Consider the following 14,902-nt stretch of genomic DNA (forward strand, 5'->3'; position numbering starts at 1 on the left):
CATTTGGACTTTGTTATGTCAATAGGACCCAAAAGGAAAAAAGAGAAAAAGAGAAATCTCCAACGAGGCGTTTTGGGGCAGCATGGACACGTATTTTCTGTGTTAGAGTTGTACTTGCTATAGGGTGTACTTTGAGGGTTTGTGACTTTGCAGACCGTTTACATGCAGAAAAAGCTACATAACACACAAGGGGACAATAACCAGAAAAGCATATGATGGGACCTTTAAATGATTGTGTGCATATTTGTGTTTTTTTTGTCTCTGGGATCTTACATGTATTGGTCATTTTTACAATAGGTGTGTTTATCGGTTGCTTATCTGGTATTTGTTTATTTCTGGTAAAGGTTGTTGTGCTTACTGGTGCTATCCCTGCTTCGCATTGAGACTTAGACATGTCAAATTGCATGATTTTAACTTGTAAAGCAAATGTCCAGAAAGTGTTAACAATCACGAGTGTCTGATTCGATAAAGATTTTTAAGATTTTCAACAGTTCAACAAACAACAATTTTATTAAGGGTTAGGAAAATGTGTGTGTTTTTTTGTATTCCTACTGACACAATAAAGGTCCACACAATAAACTCTTTGTTAGAGTTGGGAGGAAATCATGGCTTGGGTTTAGAAGGCAACTTTTTGAAGGTTTTGTGAACCTTTGGTAAAAGAAAAAAAAAAAACTCAGTCCTGGAAGAAAAGTGTTGCTATTTCAGGGTTTTCATATCCCTACTTTTCAAAAAATTACTTTAGAAAGGTAAACCAAATGAATAATTATCAGAATCAATGATGCAGTAAATCCTATTTTTCACCTGACTGTATTTCCTGCAGGACACCATGTGTAGGGACTGTCTGTTTGCCACCTTCTGTCCGCCCTGCAGCTGGGTGCAGATGTCCAGCGAGATGAGGAGGACAAACCATTAAGTCGTCCTAGTCAGTGCCAAGAACATGAGTTCTCTCCTGCCTCCTGACCACCACCAATTTAAAAAAATGTCTAGTATGTAGATATATAATTTTGTTTATTTGTGTGGGTATTATATACTGATTTATTTATAATTTTTTCATCCTGAAACTGGATGGCTAACAGGAGGGCTATTTCCTTTATAAGCAATGCTTTCTGCCCTCCCACTTCTACATATTTGTTTGTTTGTCGGTTTCATAAATTGTCTCTACTAATATTAAATTTAAAAAATATTGTAAGACACTGATATTTCATACACACACTCTCAACGTCCGATTTTAAATGAAAAGAAGGGAATAAGATGATTTTTTAACACTTTATGGAAATACAGCATTTTGTGCATGACGATAGAATCTGAGTGTGTGGTTTAAGAAATATCATTTACAGAACTCTTAGATTGGAATCTTATAATCAGTCCCCATCGGCAATGTAATACAAAGCTTTGTTATCAAACATGAGTTAAATGTTGAGGCAAAAAAGCATTACAAGAAACACGCTGTTACCACATAGCATTGTGGGTAGTCAAGTCATTATGACCATAAAAAAAAAGGACAAATTAACTATTTAGTATTAAAAATCTAGAATTCTGAACCACTCATGAAAGGAAAATTAAAAAAAGGTTAAAACTATTTTGGAAATTAGTGATTATCCAAATTATGATCCAAAAGTCTATGATATCAAATGGACATTACAAGATGTAAAGGTGTTCATGTTCAGTACATCCTGACAGGTTTGGGAACATTTTGTCCATGTTTCCATCTATATATGCCATTTAAAAAACAAAGATCAGAATCTTTTCAAAATGAGAGTTCTATTGCAGCTGTTATCTGCAGCAGACATCCATTTCAGATGGATAGATGAATAAAAAAGGGCACATTTTAGGCAAATCGTCATAATATTGTTTTAATTGTAAGTATGGCCAACACAAGCCATACAATACCATAAACCATTAACACAATTTGTTATAATACAGCGGGATAGAAAAAATAACTTGTCTGCTGCTCATCCAAATTTTATTTTTCAAATTATGGAACAAATGGAATGGAAGAACAAAAAAAAGAGGAGAAAATAATATTGGGGGAGTAGAGTATAGGTCCCATTGTAGTTATCATTATAATAATTGTATTTGGAAATATCCCAAATCAATCAAGGTGGTCTGTAAATACCTACATTGACTATTTTGATTAAATTCACTGAAATAAAGTGGATGTGGGTCATGAGCCACTTTTTACTTTATCTCCAGAGGAAAGAATTGAGGAAAAAAAGAAGAAATAAGGCCACACGGGATGTCAAATAAAAAAAAAGTAATATCACATAAGTAGATAATAATAAAACAAATATGAGAGGCACTATGAGTATCCTCTCTTATTACAAGGAGGGTGACACTGATATACAGATTACTAACTTAAATTAGACATTTAAAGAGGACATATTCTGCAGGTTTTGGGTTCATATTTGTATATTGTGCCTCTACTGTTTCCATGCTTTAATGTTAAAAAATATCTTTATTTTTCTCATTCTGCCAACTCTTTTCATGCCCTGTCTGCTCTGATTGGTTAGCTGGAGGGCTCTGTTGTGATTGGATAACAACTTAGAGACCCCCCTTATCACGCATTATGTGTTAGAGCGTTAGCCAATAGAAGCGCGAATGTTACATATTGGTGTCATTATGTTACGGAAGTAAAGTCCAATGGAGGTGTTTCAGCCAGGAGGGGGGGAGGAGGTGTGTGGGAGAGAAACTCCCTCTGGGAACACAGGGATTTTAGCCTTTGCAGACCATTACATACCATACAAACCTACAGAACACACTATGGGAAGGGGAACCCACAAAAGCAGAATAGGTCCTCTTTGAATGCAATCCTTAAATACCAGTACCAAGATCTTTCATTTTTCTTCTTTCTACGATGTTTTATTCGCCAGCTAGTCCTGTTGTGAACCCGGAAATGTTAGGTACCCCAAAGTGTTACGTTAGAAATGTTTAGTAGGGGTCCCCAGCACATAGAAACTGGGAGTACAAATATGGCCACTTTCTGGTTAAAACTGCCATTTTATAACTATTGTTTACATAGGCTATAATGCCATATATCTAAATTAAAGAAACTTATGCTTACTGTGTTCCCAACATATGCAAGTTAGCATCCGGCTGTTTCTATGTGCTGGGGACCCGTACTTTACATTTCTATCATAAAACCTAGGGTACTACATTTTCGGTTTTCACTATGCTGGCAACTAGACTATAATGCAAGTAGGGGCAATAACGATAAAGTATCAATTTTAAACTCTGTAATAAAGAGATGATTCAGCGTATACACTCTTGTCTGTTTGTTGCTCGCACAGTCTAGAATAGAGTGGTGCAGTGACGAGTCCTAAAACCCGGAAGTGAGTTAGCATTTTGCCACTTCTGGTTCCCTCGTCTCAGAGTCAATGGGATTTTCCCATAGGATTTTGGAAAATAGCTATCCTATGGAGAAATCCCATTGCTTTTTTGTCGAAGGAACCCATATGCAGTTTATTTCCGGGTCGGCCTACAAAAATACGTCATCCCTGCACCACTCTATTGCTGATCTGACAGGCTCAGCATGGACCTTAACTGACTGTAAAATTAACTGCCATATGTACTAATGAGGGCCTTAATTATTACTGTGACACAATAAAAGAAGGAGACAGTGTTAACAATGTATCCTTTTGTCAGAGTTATGACAAAGTATGTAAACTCATATACAGTTGGGCAAAAAAGTATTTAGTCAGCCACCAATTTTGCAAGTTCTCCCACTTAAAAAGATGAGAGAGGCCTGTAATTTTCATCCTAGGTACACTTCAACTATGAGAGACAGAATGGGGGGAAATAATCCAGGAAATCACATTGTAGGATTTTTAATGAATTAATTGGTAAATTCCTCAGTAAAATAAGTATTTGGTCACCTACAAACAAACAAGATTTCTGGCTCTCACAGACCTGTAACTTCTTCTTTAAGAGCCTCCTCTGTCCTCCACTTGTTAACTGTATTAATGGCACCTGTTTGAACTCGTTATCAGTATAAAAGACACCTGTCCACAACCTCAAACAGTCACACTCCAAACTCCACTATGGCTAAGACCAAAGAGCTGTCAAAGGACACCAGAAACAAAATTGTAGACCTGCACCAGGCTGGGAAGACTGAATCTGCAATAGGTAAGCAGCTTGGTGTGAAGAAATCAACTGTGGGAGCAATTATTAGAAGATGGAAGACAAACAAGACCACTGATAATCTCCCTCGATCTGGGGCTCCACGCAAGATTTCACCCCGTGGGGTCAAAATGATCACAAGAACGGTGAGCAAAAATCCCAGAACCACACGGGGGGACCTACTCAATGACCTGCAGGGAGCTGGGACCAAAGTAACAAAGGCTACCATCGGTAACACACTACGCCGCCAGGGACTCAAATCCTGCAGTGCCAGACGTGTCCCCCTGCTTAAGCCAGTACATGTCCAGGTCCGTCTGAAGTTTGCTAGAGAGCATATAGATGATCCAGAAGAGGATTGGGAGAATGTCAGATGAAACCAAAATAGAACTTTTTGGTCAAAACTCAACTAGACGTGTTTGGAGGAGAAAGAATGCTGAGTTGCATCCAAAGAACACCATACCTACTGTGAAACATGGGGGTGGAAACATCATGCTTTGGGGCTGTTTTTCTGCAAAGGGACCAGGACGACTGATCCGTGTAAAGGAAATAATGAATCGGGCCATGTATAGTGAGATTTTGAGTGACAACCTCCTTCCATCAGCAAGGGCATTGAAGATGAAACGTGGCTGGGTCTTTCAGCATGACAATGATCCCAAACACACCGCCCGGGCAACGAAGGAGTGGCTTCGTAAGAAGTATTTCAAGGTCCTGGAGTGGCCTAGCCAGTCTCCAGATCTCAACCCCATAGAAAATCTTTGGAGGGAGTTGAAAGTCCGTGTTGCCCAGCGACAGCCCCAAAACATCACTGCTCTAGAGGAGATCTGCATGGAGGAATGGGCCAAAATAACAGCAACAGTGTGTGAAAACCTTGTGAAGACTTACAGAAAACGTTTGACCTCTGTCATTGCCAACAAAGGGTATATAACAAAGTATTGAGATGAACTTTTGTTATTGACCAAATACTTATTTTCCACCATAATTTGCAAATAAAGTCTTTAAAAATCAGACAATGGGATTTTTTTTTCTCTCATTTTGTCATAGTTGAGGTATACCTGGGATGAAAATTACAGGCCTCTTATCTTTTTAAGTGGGAGAACTTGCACAATTGGTGGCTGACAAAATACTTTTTTGCCCCACTGTATGTGGGGAGGGAATGAAAACTGAGGAAAGTAAACACAATGATCCCGTATGAAATGTTCTTCAAATGTGTCTTGATTGTCTTTCTCTTCTGTGTGCCCAGTTCAAACACCTGTCAGTCTTTGTCTGAATAAAGGGGGCTGGGTCACCAGTGATTCCCTTTAACCTGAACGTCAGTGGAGAATATCACAGGCAGAGCCCCCTCTCACGGCAAAGCGTCGTCATCAGCGGGGGCCGAGGCTGCTCCGTGCCCCTGGTTCACCTCTCTGACGGCTAAGATGCGAGACAGCATGCTCTGCAGAGTGGCGCCCTCCAGTGGCTGACAGCTGTACCACAGGGAACTGCAGGGTCAGAAATAGACATTACATAAAAATAAGAAAATTCCCCTAAGCAAAATTCTGACTGTGTGACTGGCGATTGGTGCTGGTTCGGATGCATATATTGCCAGAGACAACTAGGTAATGATAGTAGAAGCTGTAGTGTTGCTTTTTGTAGCTTTTATAGAGTTGTTTATAAACAACCTCATCATGGGCTTTCTGTAAGGATAGAGCTAGCCCATAGGGGTTATTTATATGGAATAACTAGCCTTATATTGGTTCCTTATTATTCAAAATCCACTTTTTCCTGTCTTTTATGCATCAACATGTGTCCCCTCTGTGTAAAGAGATTTATATCAAAACCTGTCTGAAAATGAGCTGATCAGATTTTGGCCACTTTGTGATGTCACAATGTTTTTAGGTGGTGCAACCATTAACCCATCACCAACAGGTAACACCTTATCACGTGGAACCCCTTCCTAGACCTCCATTGTGTTTTTTTAACAAATCATCTCTCAGAGGGGCGTGGCCAGCAGCAGCTCATTAGCATTTAAAGCTACAGACAGAGAATCAGCACTTTTGAAACAGGGCTGAAACAGAGGGATTTATGGGATGCTGCAATGATGTTTGGTATTTCGAGCCAAACTTTACATGTCATTTTTTGTTAGATAATTTTTATCCAAAGCGACTTACATACTCAATACTGTGGACAATCCCCACAGGAGCAATTTGGGGTGAAGTGTCTCAGGGACACAACGACTTGCTGACTGCATTTTGACTCGAACTTGCTACCCACTGATTCGAAGTCCAGCACTATATCCACTTAGCCACAGCCACCCCAAACACTTTAGAGACATGTTTTGTATTTATCTGAGACCTATGATCTATTGTTGAAAAACAGTATAGGGAACCTTTTTTTCTCTGCTGTTAAACATAGTGGCAGATCATTTTGACCCTAAAGCCATAACATCATATTACGGTACAAATATAAACAGTATGAATAAAATGGCGGGTAGAAAACGCCCTGGCGATAAAGTGACAGACTCATGTGTCACTCGTGTGTTTCTTTAATGTTGGAGCACACACTGACCTGTGAGTGTGCACAACCTCCTCCGGCTGCAAGAAAAACACGTCGCTTCTCGTCTGCACCGACTCCGGGCTGTCAGAGAGCAGAGAGGATCATCATAAAAATAATAACAATAACAATCATAAAAATAAGCTTTATTTGTATAGCACTTTTCATACACAGGTGCAGATCAGAGCGCTTTAACAACATAACACAAATCATACATGCAGCATTACAATATAAAACAACGCAAGGGAACAAGGGAAGTAAAAGGTGGAATAAGTCAAATAAAATAAATAATCATCTCTCTCTTTAAAATAAAGCTAGACATAAGACAAAATGATTAAATAAGATAAATACATTAAATAAATACAATAATTACAATTTATCATTATTATAATAATAAAAAACAGGAAAAAAACAATAAAAGACCATTTTAAGAAGGGGATGTCGCTAATAAAACAATAAAAGAAAGAAAGAAAGAAAACAATATCAAAAATAAATAATAAGAATAATAAAGATTAAAAGAGCAGTTAAATGGGGTTGTTGCTAATAAAAAACGAATCTAAATAGATGTGTTTTCAGTGTGTGTGTGTGTGTGTGTGTGTGTGTGTGCGTGCGTGCGTGCGTGCGTGCGTGCGTGCGTGCGTGCGTGCGTGTGCGTGCGTGCGTGCGTGCGTGCGTGCGTGCGTGTGTGTGTGTGTGTGTGTGTCTCACCATCTGGAGAGGTAGAACTCGTAAAGCCTGACAGGACAGTGTAGAGGGTTGGCAACATTTTCAAGCATCTCCAGCATCTCTTCCTCTCCCTGCCTTTTTCTATATCGTTCTGGAAACAAAGAAAGTACCACAACTCAGGCAGTCATACTAACAATTACGGATACCTGATATTTTACACCACACGCAGTCAGATTAAGAATTTCAGCAGGATAAAAAAAAAACTCTACTTCTACTGTGGGTGGGTGGTGGTTGTTTGTTTGATCAGTATGAGTGGGATGCAATACTATTTGATGACAACCATTTTTCATCAACCTTGTTATTCTTTATCTTTTTGAGAATTGTTAGTTTCATGTTGACATTTGAATTGTTATGCAATTAAACCCCAACTCATTCAGTAAAACCAAAATTATACAAAAAGAAGAAAAAACCTCTACTTTAGTGTACCTGTGCTGTGGGGGTCCTTGCTGCTCCGCTGGTATCGGAGGTAGAGGACTTTTCCGGCTTTGTTGCAGGGTTTGGAGAGTCGGGTGAAGTTGGTGAAGGAGACGCTCTGGTGCTGCTCCAGAGTGGTGAAGCCGAAGTTCTTGGTGCAGAAGAAGAGCAGCGTGTTGAGCAGCACGATGGGGGAGTAGGCGCCCAGCTGCTTACACTCCCACAGGTAGGACTCCACCACCCTGGAGGAGACAGCAGCACCTGGAGGAGGGCGGAGAATAAATACGGAGTTTAGTGGCGTTTAGAGTTCAGCAGGATTTTACCAAGCTTAGCTCTGCATGTTTCTCTGATAACTTGATCCAGGCATTCGATGAATACAATCCGTAATATGGGTAAAATATAAAATTGAAAATGACCAAGTTCTGAAATGTTTATTAGATTAAAACTGAAAAAAAAATATAACTATAATAAACCAAGTGAAGCGCACCTTGAGAGGAAATGACAGATTTCAATAGGTTTTTGTACATTTCACCTAATATACCTTTAAATATCTTAAATCAAAACTAAAATATGTAAATAGTTGAGTGTTTAAAATTATTTTTTAAAAGCATAAAAAAGAGTTGGGAGAATCTTCTTATATTTAAAACCATTCATATTTTCTTTGGCCACCTCTGGCCAGTAGAACACGCTGTAAACACTACATGTTATCAACTTATAAATTGGATATGGCGAAGCTGTTATCAAAGTAATCTGTAATTACACGTACAGCTTTAAAGTTGTATATAATCTGAATCTAAATAAAACATTTTATACAGAGAGGACATTTAGAAATGAAAATGCATTGACTGGTTATTTCAGAAAATAGACATGATTAAACTGTGGTGTGATTTGATGAATATCTCCACTATGACTTTATGATATTACCACTCGGTACTAGTAGTTTAGGTTTCCAGAGTTGCAGCATCCCGCTGATCTTGGTGGTAAACTGACTGTAGAGCTCGTCAGTGAAGATGTTCTCTATGCGGCCCTTTGAGAACAGATACTGTCCAAAGAGAAGAAAAAAAGAAGGGGAAATCAATGGGTGCTGCAGGAAGTCCTAATATCTTGAAATGAGTTAGCATTAGTAAGCATGACTTAGCATAGCATGTGTATTTGGTTAGATGCCTAAAATAAGAGCTTTGGTTAAATATAAGATAGTTCTCTGACATAAAATACAGTTAATACCCCACTGGTGAATGTCTGAAGCTTCTATGCGTCAGAAAAACTGCAGTTGCTAACACATCGCTTAATTAAACTACTAAACTTCATCACGCCGAACATTAGCTGCCTTTAGCTTAGCGCCATTTAACCGTCATGTAGTTTGTTTATAGCCTAGCATTACCTTATTTACTTCTGGCTGTTGCATTGACGATTCAACTTTTATAAAAGGTTTGTTAATATGTGGAGATGATCCTGCAGAAAAAAATGTGTAAGTATCATAAACGTGTTTTTGCCTCATAGCTTAGTTTTTATTCAATATTCCAAAATCCAATGGAGAATTCTGAATGCCGTTTATAATGGGAGCCCTTGCGATGCTAACTTCTCTGCACTTCTGCCTAAAAGAAATACGGAAATCAAGATGGAAACTAATGAAACAATATAATGTGTGTGTTGGTGTGTGTGTGTTGGTGTGTGTGTGTGTGTGTGTGTGTGTGTGTGTGTGTGTGTGTGTGTGTGTGTGTGTGTGTGTGTGTGTGTGTGTGTGTGTGTGTGTGTGTGTGTGTGTGCACCTGCTGTATCCCCAGGCAGAGGTAGAAGATGCTGTCTGGGCTGTAGGTCTCTCCATTGGGCCGTCTCACATCAGTGATGAAGTGAGATAGAGCGAAGCTGAGCTCAGCAGAGTCACACTGAAGCACGTCTTCTTTAACATCCACCATGTTGGCTGCAGGGGGAGGGACCAGAAAACACAACTAGTGTAGAATAAAACAGTTTAAAACGGAACAAATCATTGGGTTAGATGTTGATAACGAAGTCTTACATCTTGTGGGCTGTTGGTTCTGTTGTTGGACCCAGCTTCTCCAGGCTTTAACCCCGTACACGTGGTTCAGTTTGGAGGCGGGGGGAGTCCGCACTGCACTGTGGTTCAAGGGGCCAGTACGCCTTCGACTCTGGATGGATTCAAATGCAATGAAAGATTGACTTTGAGCACAAAATGCATGGTGGGCGTAATTGAAACATTTTGTTATGAACACTTGTAATATATTACATAACATCCAAGGAATATGATGGGGCTTTGGTAGGTAAAACATTCTTATGGAGCCAGGGGAGATAATATCAGAGAAAGGATAAGTAAAAACAAAAGTGACTATTCTCTTCTCATGGAAAAGTTCACGAATGTACAAAAAACTTGAATATTGTCTATTGTCTATGCTGCCATAATACTTGAACTATAAATATAATATGTAAACTAACTGTGAGGTGTTATCCACTTTTTCTGCCATATCAACCAGCAAACAATCAACAGTCCATAATATACAATAAAACAATGATCTGGAACTCCTGCCTCTTGTGCTCATCTGTAAACCAATGACCTTTTTTAATCCCTAAACCAATCCTTACCAAGCTAAATGTTCTTGTGGCAAATGTTACTGATATGAAATTTTTTGCTGATCTCAGCAGAATCTCACCCGTTTCCGGCTGCTGTAAGGGTCTCTAGATCGCTTCACTCCTCTCTGTGGAGCAGCTGGCTTCTGATCCAACGACTCTGCAGAAACAAACAAAAGTTGTAGCAGCATAAAATCCAGTTTTTACCCCAACAAACCCATTTATGTGAAGTAGTAGGATGTCTCACCAGTTGGGATATCAGTCTCCAGGTCCATCAATGGAGAGGAGGGAGGTTGAAGCTCAGCACTGGTGGTAGGAGGCTCGCTAGTTATCGTAGTAAACTCTGACTGGGTGCTTAGTTGGGGATCAGATGACTCCGTGCTTCTCTCTGAACTCACAGTTAGCGGCAGGTCCGCCTGTACTGTTTTTTCATTCTCTTCAACTTCACGGATCATGGGGGCGACCACCTCTGACTCCATGTCCCCACTATGAGGACTTCTCTGGTCTGTAGCGCACACACAGAGAAACATGGAGGAAAATACATTGGTGACTTTGCTTTTGATTATTACATTACATTACATTTCACTTGTTAGATGCTTTTATCCAAAGCAATTTTGGGTGAAGTGTCTTGCCCACGGACACAACGACATGCTGACTGCAGTGGGGTTTGAACCTTTTTTTCTTGGGGGGTTCCCCCTCCTGTAGTGTGTTATATAGGTTTGTGTGCATGTAAATGGTCTGCAAAGGCTAAAATTCCAAAGTTCACTCCAGAGAGTTGGTCTCCCACACACTCCCCCCCCTGCCTGAAACACCCCCATTTGTTCAATTCCTGGGTTATACTGCACTCCATTTGTTTAATTCTGAACATAGTGACATCACTTTGTAACAGTCGCGCTTCTATTGGTTAGCACTCCAACATATTGTAGAAGGAGTGGGACATCTCTAAGCGGTTGACCAATCACAACAGAGCCGGCCAGCTAACCAATCAGAGCAGACTGGGCTCTGGTTTCAGACAGAGGGGGAAAAGAGGTGCTGCAGCACAGGCAGTATGAGGAAAAGAAAGAGCTTTCTGAACATTAAAGCATGGAGACATGTCACAATAGAGACATGACATACAAATGTGAACCGGAACATTTGCATAATAAGTCCTCTTTAAAAAAAGAAAAGAAACTGAAGATAGCAAATCTACATCAAACATCTGCTTGTAAACCATCATGTGCTTTTTAATACACTTCTCAATTATCCGGTCATATGTTCACTTCTTCCCCAACACATATTCACTGAAACTAGTTCAAAAGTAATGTTTTAGCAACAATGATTGTTTTCAGGAAGTAGTGAGCATACTACTGTTCAAATGATGCTTGGATTATACTGCATTAGTTTGGTTGGAGTTTGTAAACAGATGTTTTTACATTGTTTGGCTTTTGTTTAGTACATTGAGGTGAATTCCCAAAGACCTTTCTCCATTCTTGGATTCTTTGTTCATGATGGAGTCATGTGAGAAAAAATTGATTCTTTTATGATTTGAGTAATTGATAAAAAACGAATCGTTTTGGTGTCCTTTGAAGACATAAAAACCTGGACAAAAGCAGCCTCACCTGCACACAACAAAGTGAATCTTCTATCAACATACATTTAAAAGATAAAAAGCATTTTTTAAGAACTCACATTGCTTGCCCGAGATTTCCACTTCGAATCTATTAACCTTTTTTTTCTTAAAATGTACAATTTTAATCTCGTCAAATCAGAGTTTTCCTGAATATTACCACTGTATCCAGATTGAAATGGTTGTAATACACCAAGTTAGGACAGGGACTCTTTTCTGCTCACCTGCAGTGGAAACATCTCTCTGTTTTTCTTCCGTCACAGCCTGAGGCTCTGACTGCACTGCAGCATCTCTCGTCTCCTTCTTCTGTGGTGGCACTACTATAGGTACTGGAACCTGGGAGGAACACGTTTACATCAAATTTGCTGCAGAAAAACCCCCAATTTTCTTAGAATATATAAGGACGTACGGGCACAGGCATCGCCATTGGAAAAGGTGTGTACTGGGAGTACATGCTCATGGGCACTGGGATGAAGACAGGCACTGGGACTGGGACTGGCACCAGCAACACCCTCACATTCTCCCCCCCTACTGAGACACTCATTGAGGGGGGAAGCACACCTGGAGGAGGAGGTGAGGGAGATCAGGAGGAAGAGACATAGAGATTGAAAGGGAGACAGAAATAATCAAATTGAATTAATACAATTGGGAAAATAAACAGTAAGACAAATAAGGAGGAAATATAAAAATAAACATAAAAAAACTGTTTCACAAAAATTGAAGGGGAACATTTTTTATTAAAAGAGGAATCAGTTTGTTTCAAATTACGTTTTTATTTAATACAACTTCAAAGGTTTTATTAAATAAAGTATACTGTTAAAATCACGATCACTATATTTGTACTGATTAAAATACATAGATATCACATTTAAATGTACAATATCACAGATCATTTTCTTATAATGCAGAAATTAAAGGAAAAACAAATGAGAGAAATGTTGCTATCTTTTAATTTTTTTTAACAATTGACAACATATTTAAGTGTGTCTTTATTCCAGCCAAAAACTCCTAATAAAACACATTTTGAAAACATCTATACCGTTTATTTATCATCAGCACACTGTGTCGTTTTGATGAACATGAGGTAATCTGTCATTTCACGTTTGGAGCACAACTTTTTCTACTGATATTTCCTACGAATAAGTGTAATGATGCTTAACTGTAAGTGAGTTTAAGTCTTGTGTTACGTGCCGTGGTATGTTTGTTTGTCTCCCCCCGCCCCGATTGTCTCCCTCCAGGTCCATAAAGGGCTGAGGAATGCTGATCTCTCTCTCCCTCCTCCTGTGAGCTGCATGGCAGTCAGTGTGTGACCTGTGCAGATTGTGAAGTGTGTTGTGTGGGACGTGGTTAGTAGTTTAACTAGTGTTAGTTCATATTTTGTTACATCCCTTTTGCCCTAGACAACAAGGGAACGTAATATCTTGCATAAATCCATGATTACGACAGCAATTATTTCCAAGGTCAAAGTGAAATACTTCTTGGTAGTTTGGTTTGGACTAATGTGTCTCCCCTTGGTTTTGTGTTAGCAGCATTTCATTAACAGTTAGGATGAACTCTGGGCTTTGGGCAGAAGAAATCTGTGAAATAAGACACCGGACAAAACTAACTTTTACTCACAAATTCAATTTATTGAAACGTAGAAAAGTTAATTGCCTTGATCGAAACCATCATTTCAAGGCGTGGACAATAAGAAAAAAAAAGAGAAGCAAATTAATGCGTTCACAGACTGATCCATGTAATCATAAAAAGAAAATAAGGAATAAAAAAAAATAAAGAAATCACTGTTACATTTGAGAAGCTACAAACATAACAGAAAGTTGAAAAACGTGTGAAAAATAAAATTGTTAATTAAAGATACAGATGGATGAGTAGAAGTCAACCTTGGTTACCATTACTGCATGAGGTACAGAAAGGAATGGAACTTACATCACACATTCATAATAAACGTCAATATGTAGTGTAACAGTTCAAATAAGACAACTGAAAATCAAAACCGGCTGTATAATTCACTCACGGACACACTTCAAAATATTCAAATTATTTCAGATTTGGGCCTCATGCCTGAATCCAACTCAATGAACCTGTGTTTCCTTGTTTAGCACATTTTCTGTGTCATTTTAAGCATGGGTTTTCCCTGCTGTACATGACATACATTAGGAACTCATTTCAAAATGTGAAAGTGTATTTGGCCTAAAAAGCTCAGAAACAGCCCCCCCCCCCCCAGCAGGTTAAATTGCCCCAGTTTTGCTAAATTTCTGTATGCCTCTCGGATAATAATTATATTATGTGATCCTCTGAATACTTTATAGAGTGCAATACTGCAATCTGACACCACTTCACATCAAATGTATTTAGACTCCTGGAAAGTGGGAAAGCACCTCCAAACTTTATATTGTTTCTCGGGACTATTAAACCAAACAACCCACTTTTAGGCCTTTTTATGAATTTTTTTGGATGGTTAATGATACATTTTTGCATTTTCATTCATTGAGCCCCCCCAAGGAAATCTTGCCTCCCACTTAAAAACATCCAATCTTAATTCTTTACAGTGACCAATTTGTTTAGCATCTAGGCAAAAGTGATCTTAATAAATGTAAGGATCAGATGGCATGATGCATCTCTGCTGCTTTAGTGAGACAGTGAAAGACTAATGTCAAGTGGGGTGTGAAAACACATCAGGGGGCAATGGTTGTTGTAAAAACATACTTGTTTGTGTTTTTGTGGAAATAAAGTGGAAATACTGTCCATTAACAAACCATACACAACTCACTTAATAAAGAAATGACAGGTTTTAAGACACTTGACACATGTTCTAAGATCAGCTTTAATAACAGGGTCAAGTATTGTGGCAGATTGAGGTAAAAATTTACTTTAATAAGAGAACATCTTGTAAGTCATTGAAGCACTTGAGGAACTTTTATCATCCAT

At 39.0% G+C, this 14,902-nt stretch overlaps 1 protein-coding gene across 1 annotated transcript in view; it reads right to left on the minus strand.

The window, feature by feature from the left end:
- Nucleotides 1-1,837: 1,837 nt before the first annotated feature.
- LOC307046425 (uncharacterized protein) overlaps nucleotides 1,838-14,902 on the minus strand; it is a 45,256-nt gene continuing 32,191 nt past the window's right edge. Inside the window, exons 22-32 of the mRNA XM_079692819.1 lie at nucleotides 12,384-12,535; nucleotides 12,199-12,310; nucleotides 10,616-10,873; nucleotides 10,452-10,528; nucleotides 9,803-9,932; nucleotides 9,555-9,706; nucleotides 8,710-8,827; nucleotides 7,798-8,046; nucleotides 7,354-7,462; nucleotides 6,661-6,729; nucleotides 1,838-5,594 (exon numbers count right to left, since the gene is read on the minus strand). Coding sequence (XP_079548945.1) covers nucleotides 5,459-5,594; nucleotides 6,661-6,729; nucleotides 7,354-7,462; nucleotides 7,798-8,046; nucleotides 8,710-8,827; nucleotides 9,555-9,706; nucleotides 9,803-9,932; nucleotides 10,452-10,528; nucleotides 10,616-10,873; nucleotides 12,199-12,310; nucleotides 12,384-12,535 — 1,562 coding nt within the window. The 3' untranslated portion in view covers nucleotides 1,838-5,458. The remainder of the gene's footprint in view (nucleotides 5,595-6,660; nucleotides 6,730-7,353; nucleotides 7,463-7,797; nucleotides 8,047-8,709; nucleotides 8,828-9,554; nucleotides 9,707-9,802; nucleotides 9,933-10,451; nucleotides 10,529-10,615; nucleotides 10,874-12,198; nucleotides 12,311-12,383; nucleotides 12,536-14,902) is intronic.

Source organism: Notothenia rossii (genome assembly GCF_949606895.1).
Source record: "Notothenia rossii genome assembly, chromosome: 7".
Classification (NCBI taxonomy): domain Eukaryota; kingdom Metazoa; phylum Chordata; class Actinopteri; order Perciformes; family Nototheniidae; genus Notothenia; species Notothenia rossii.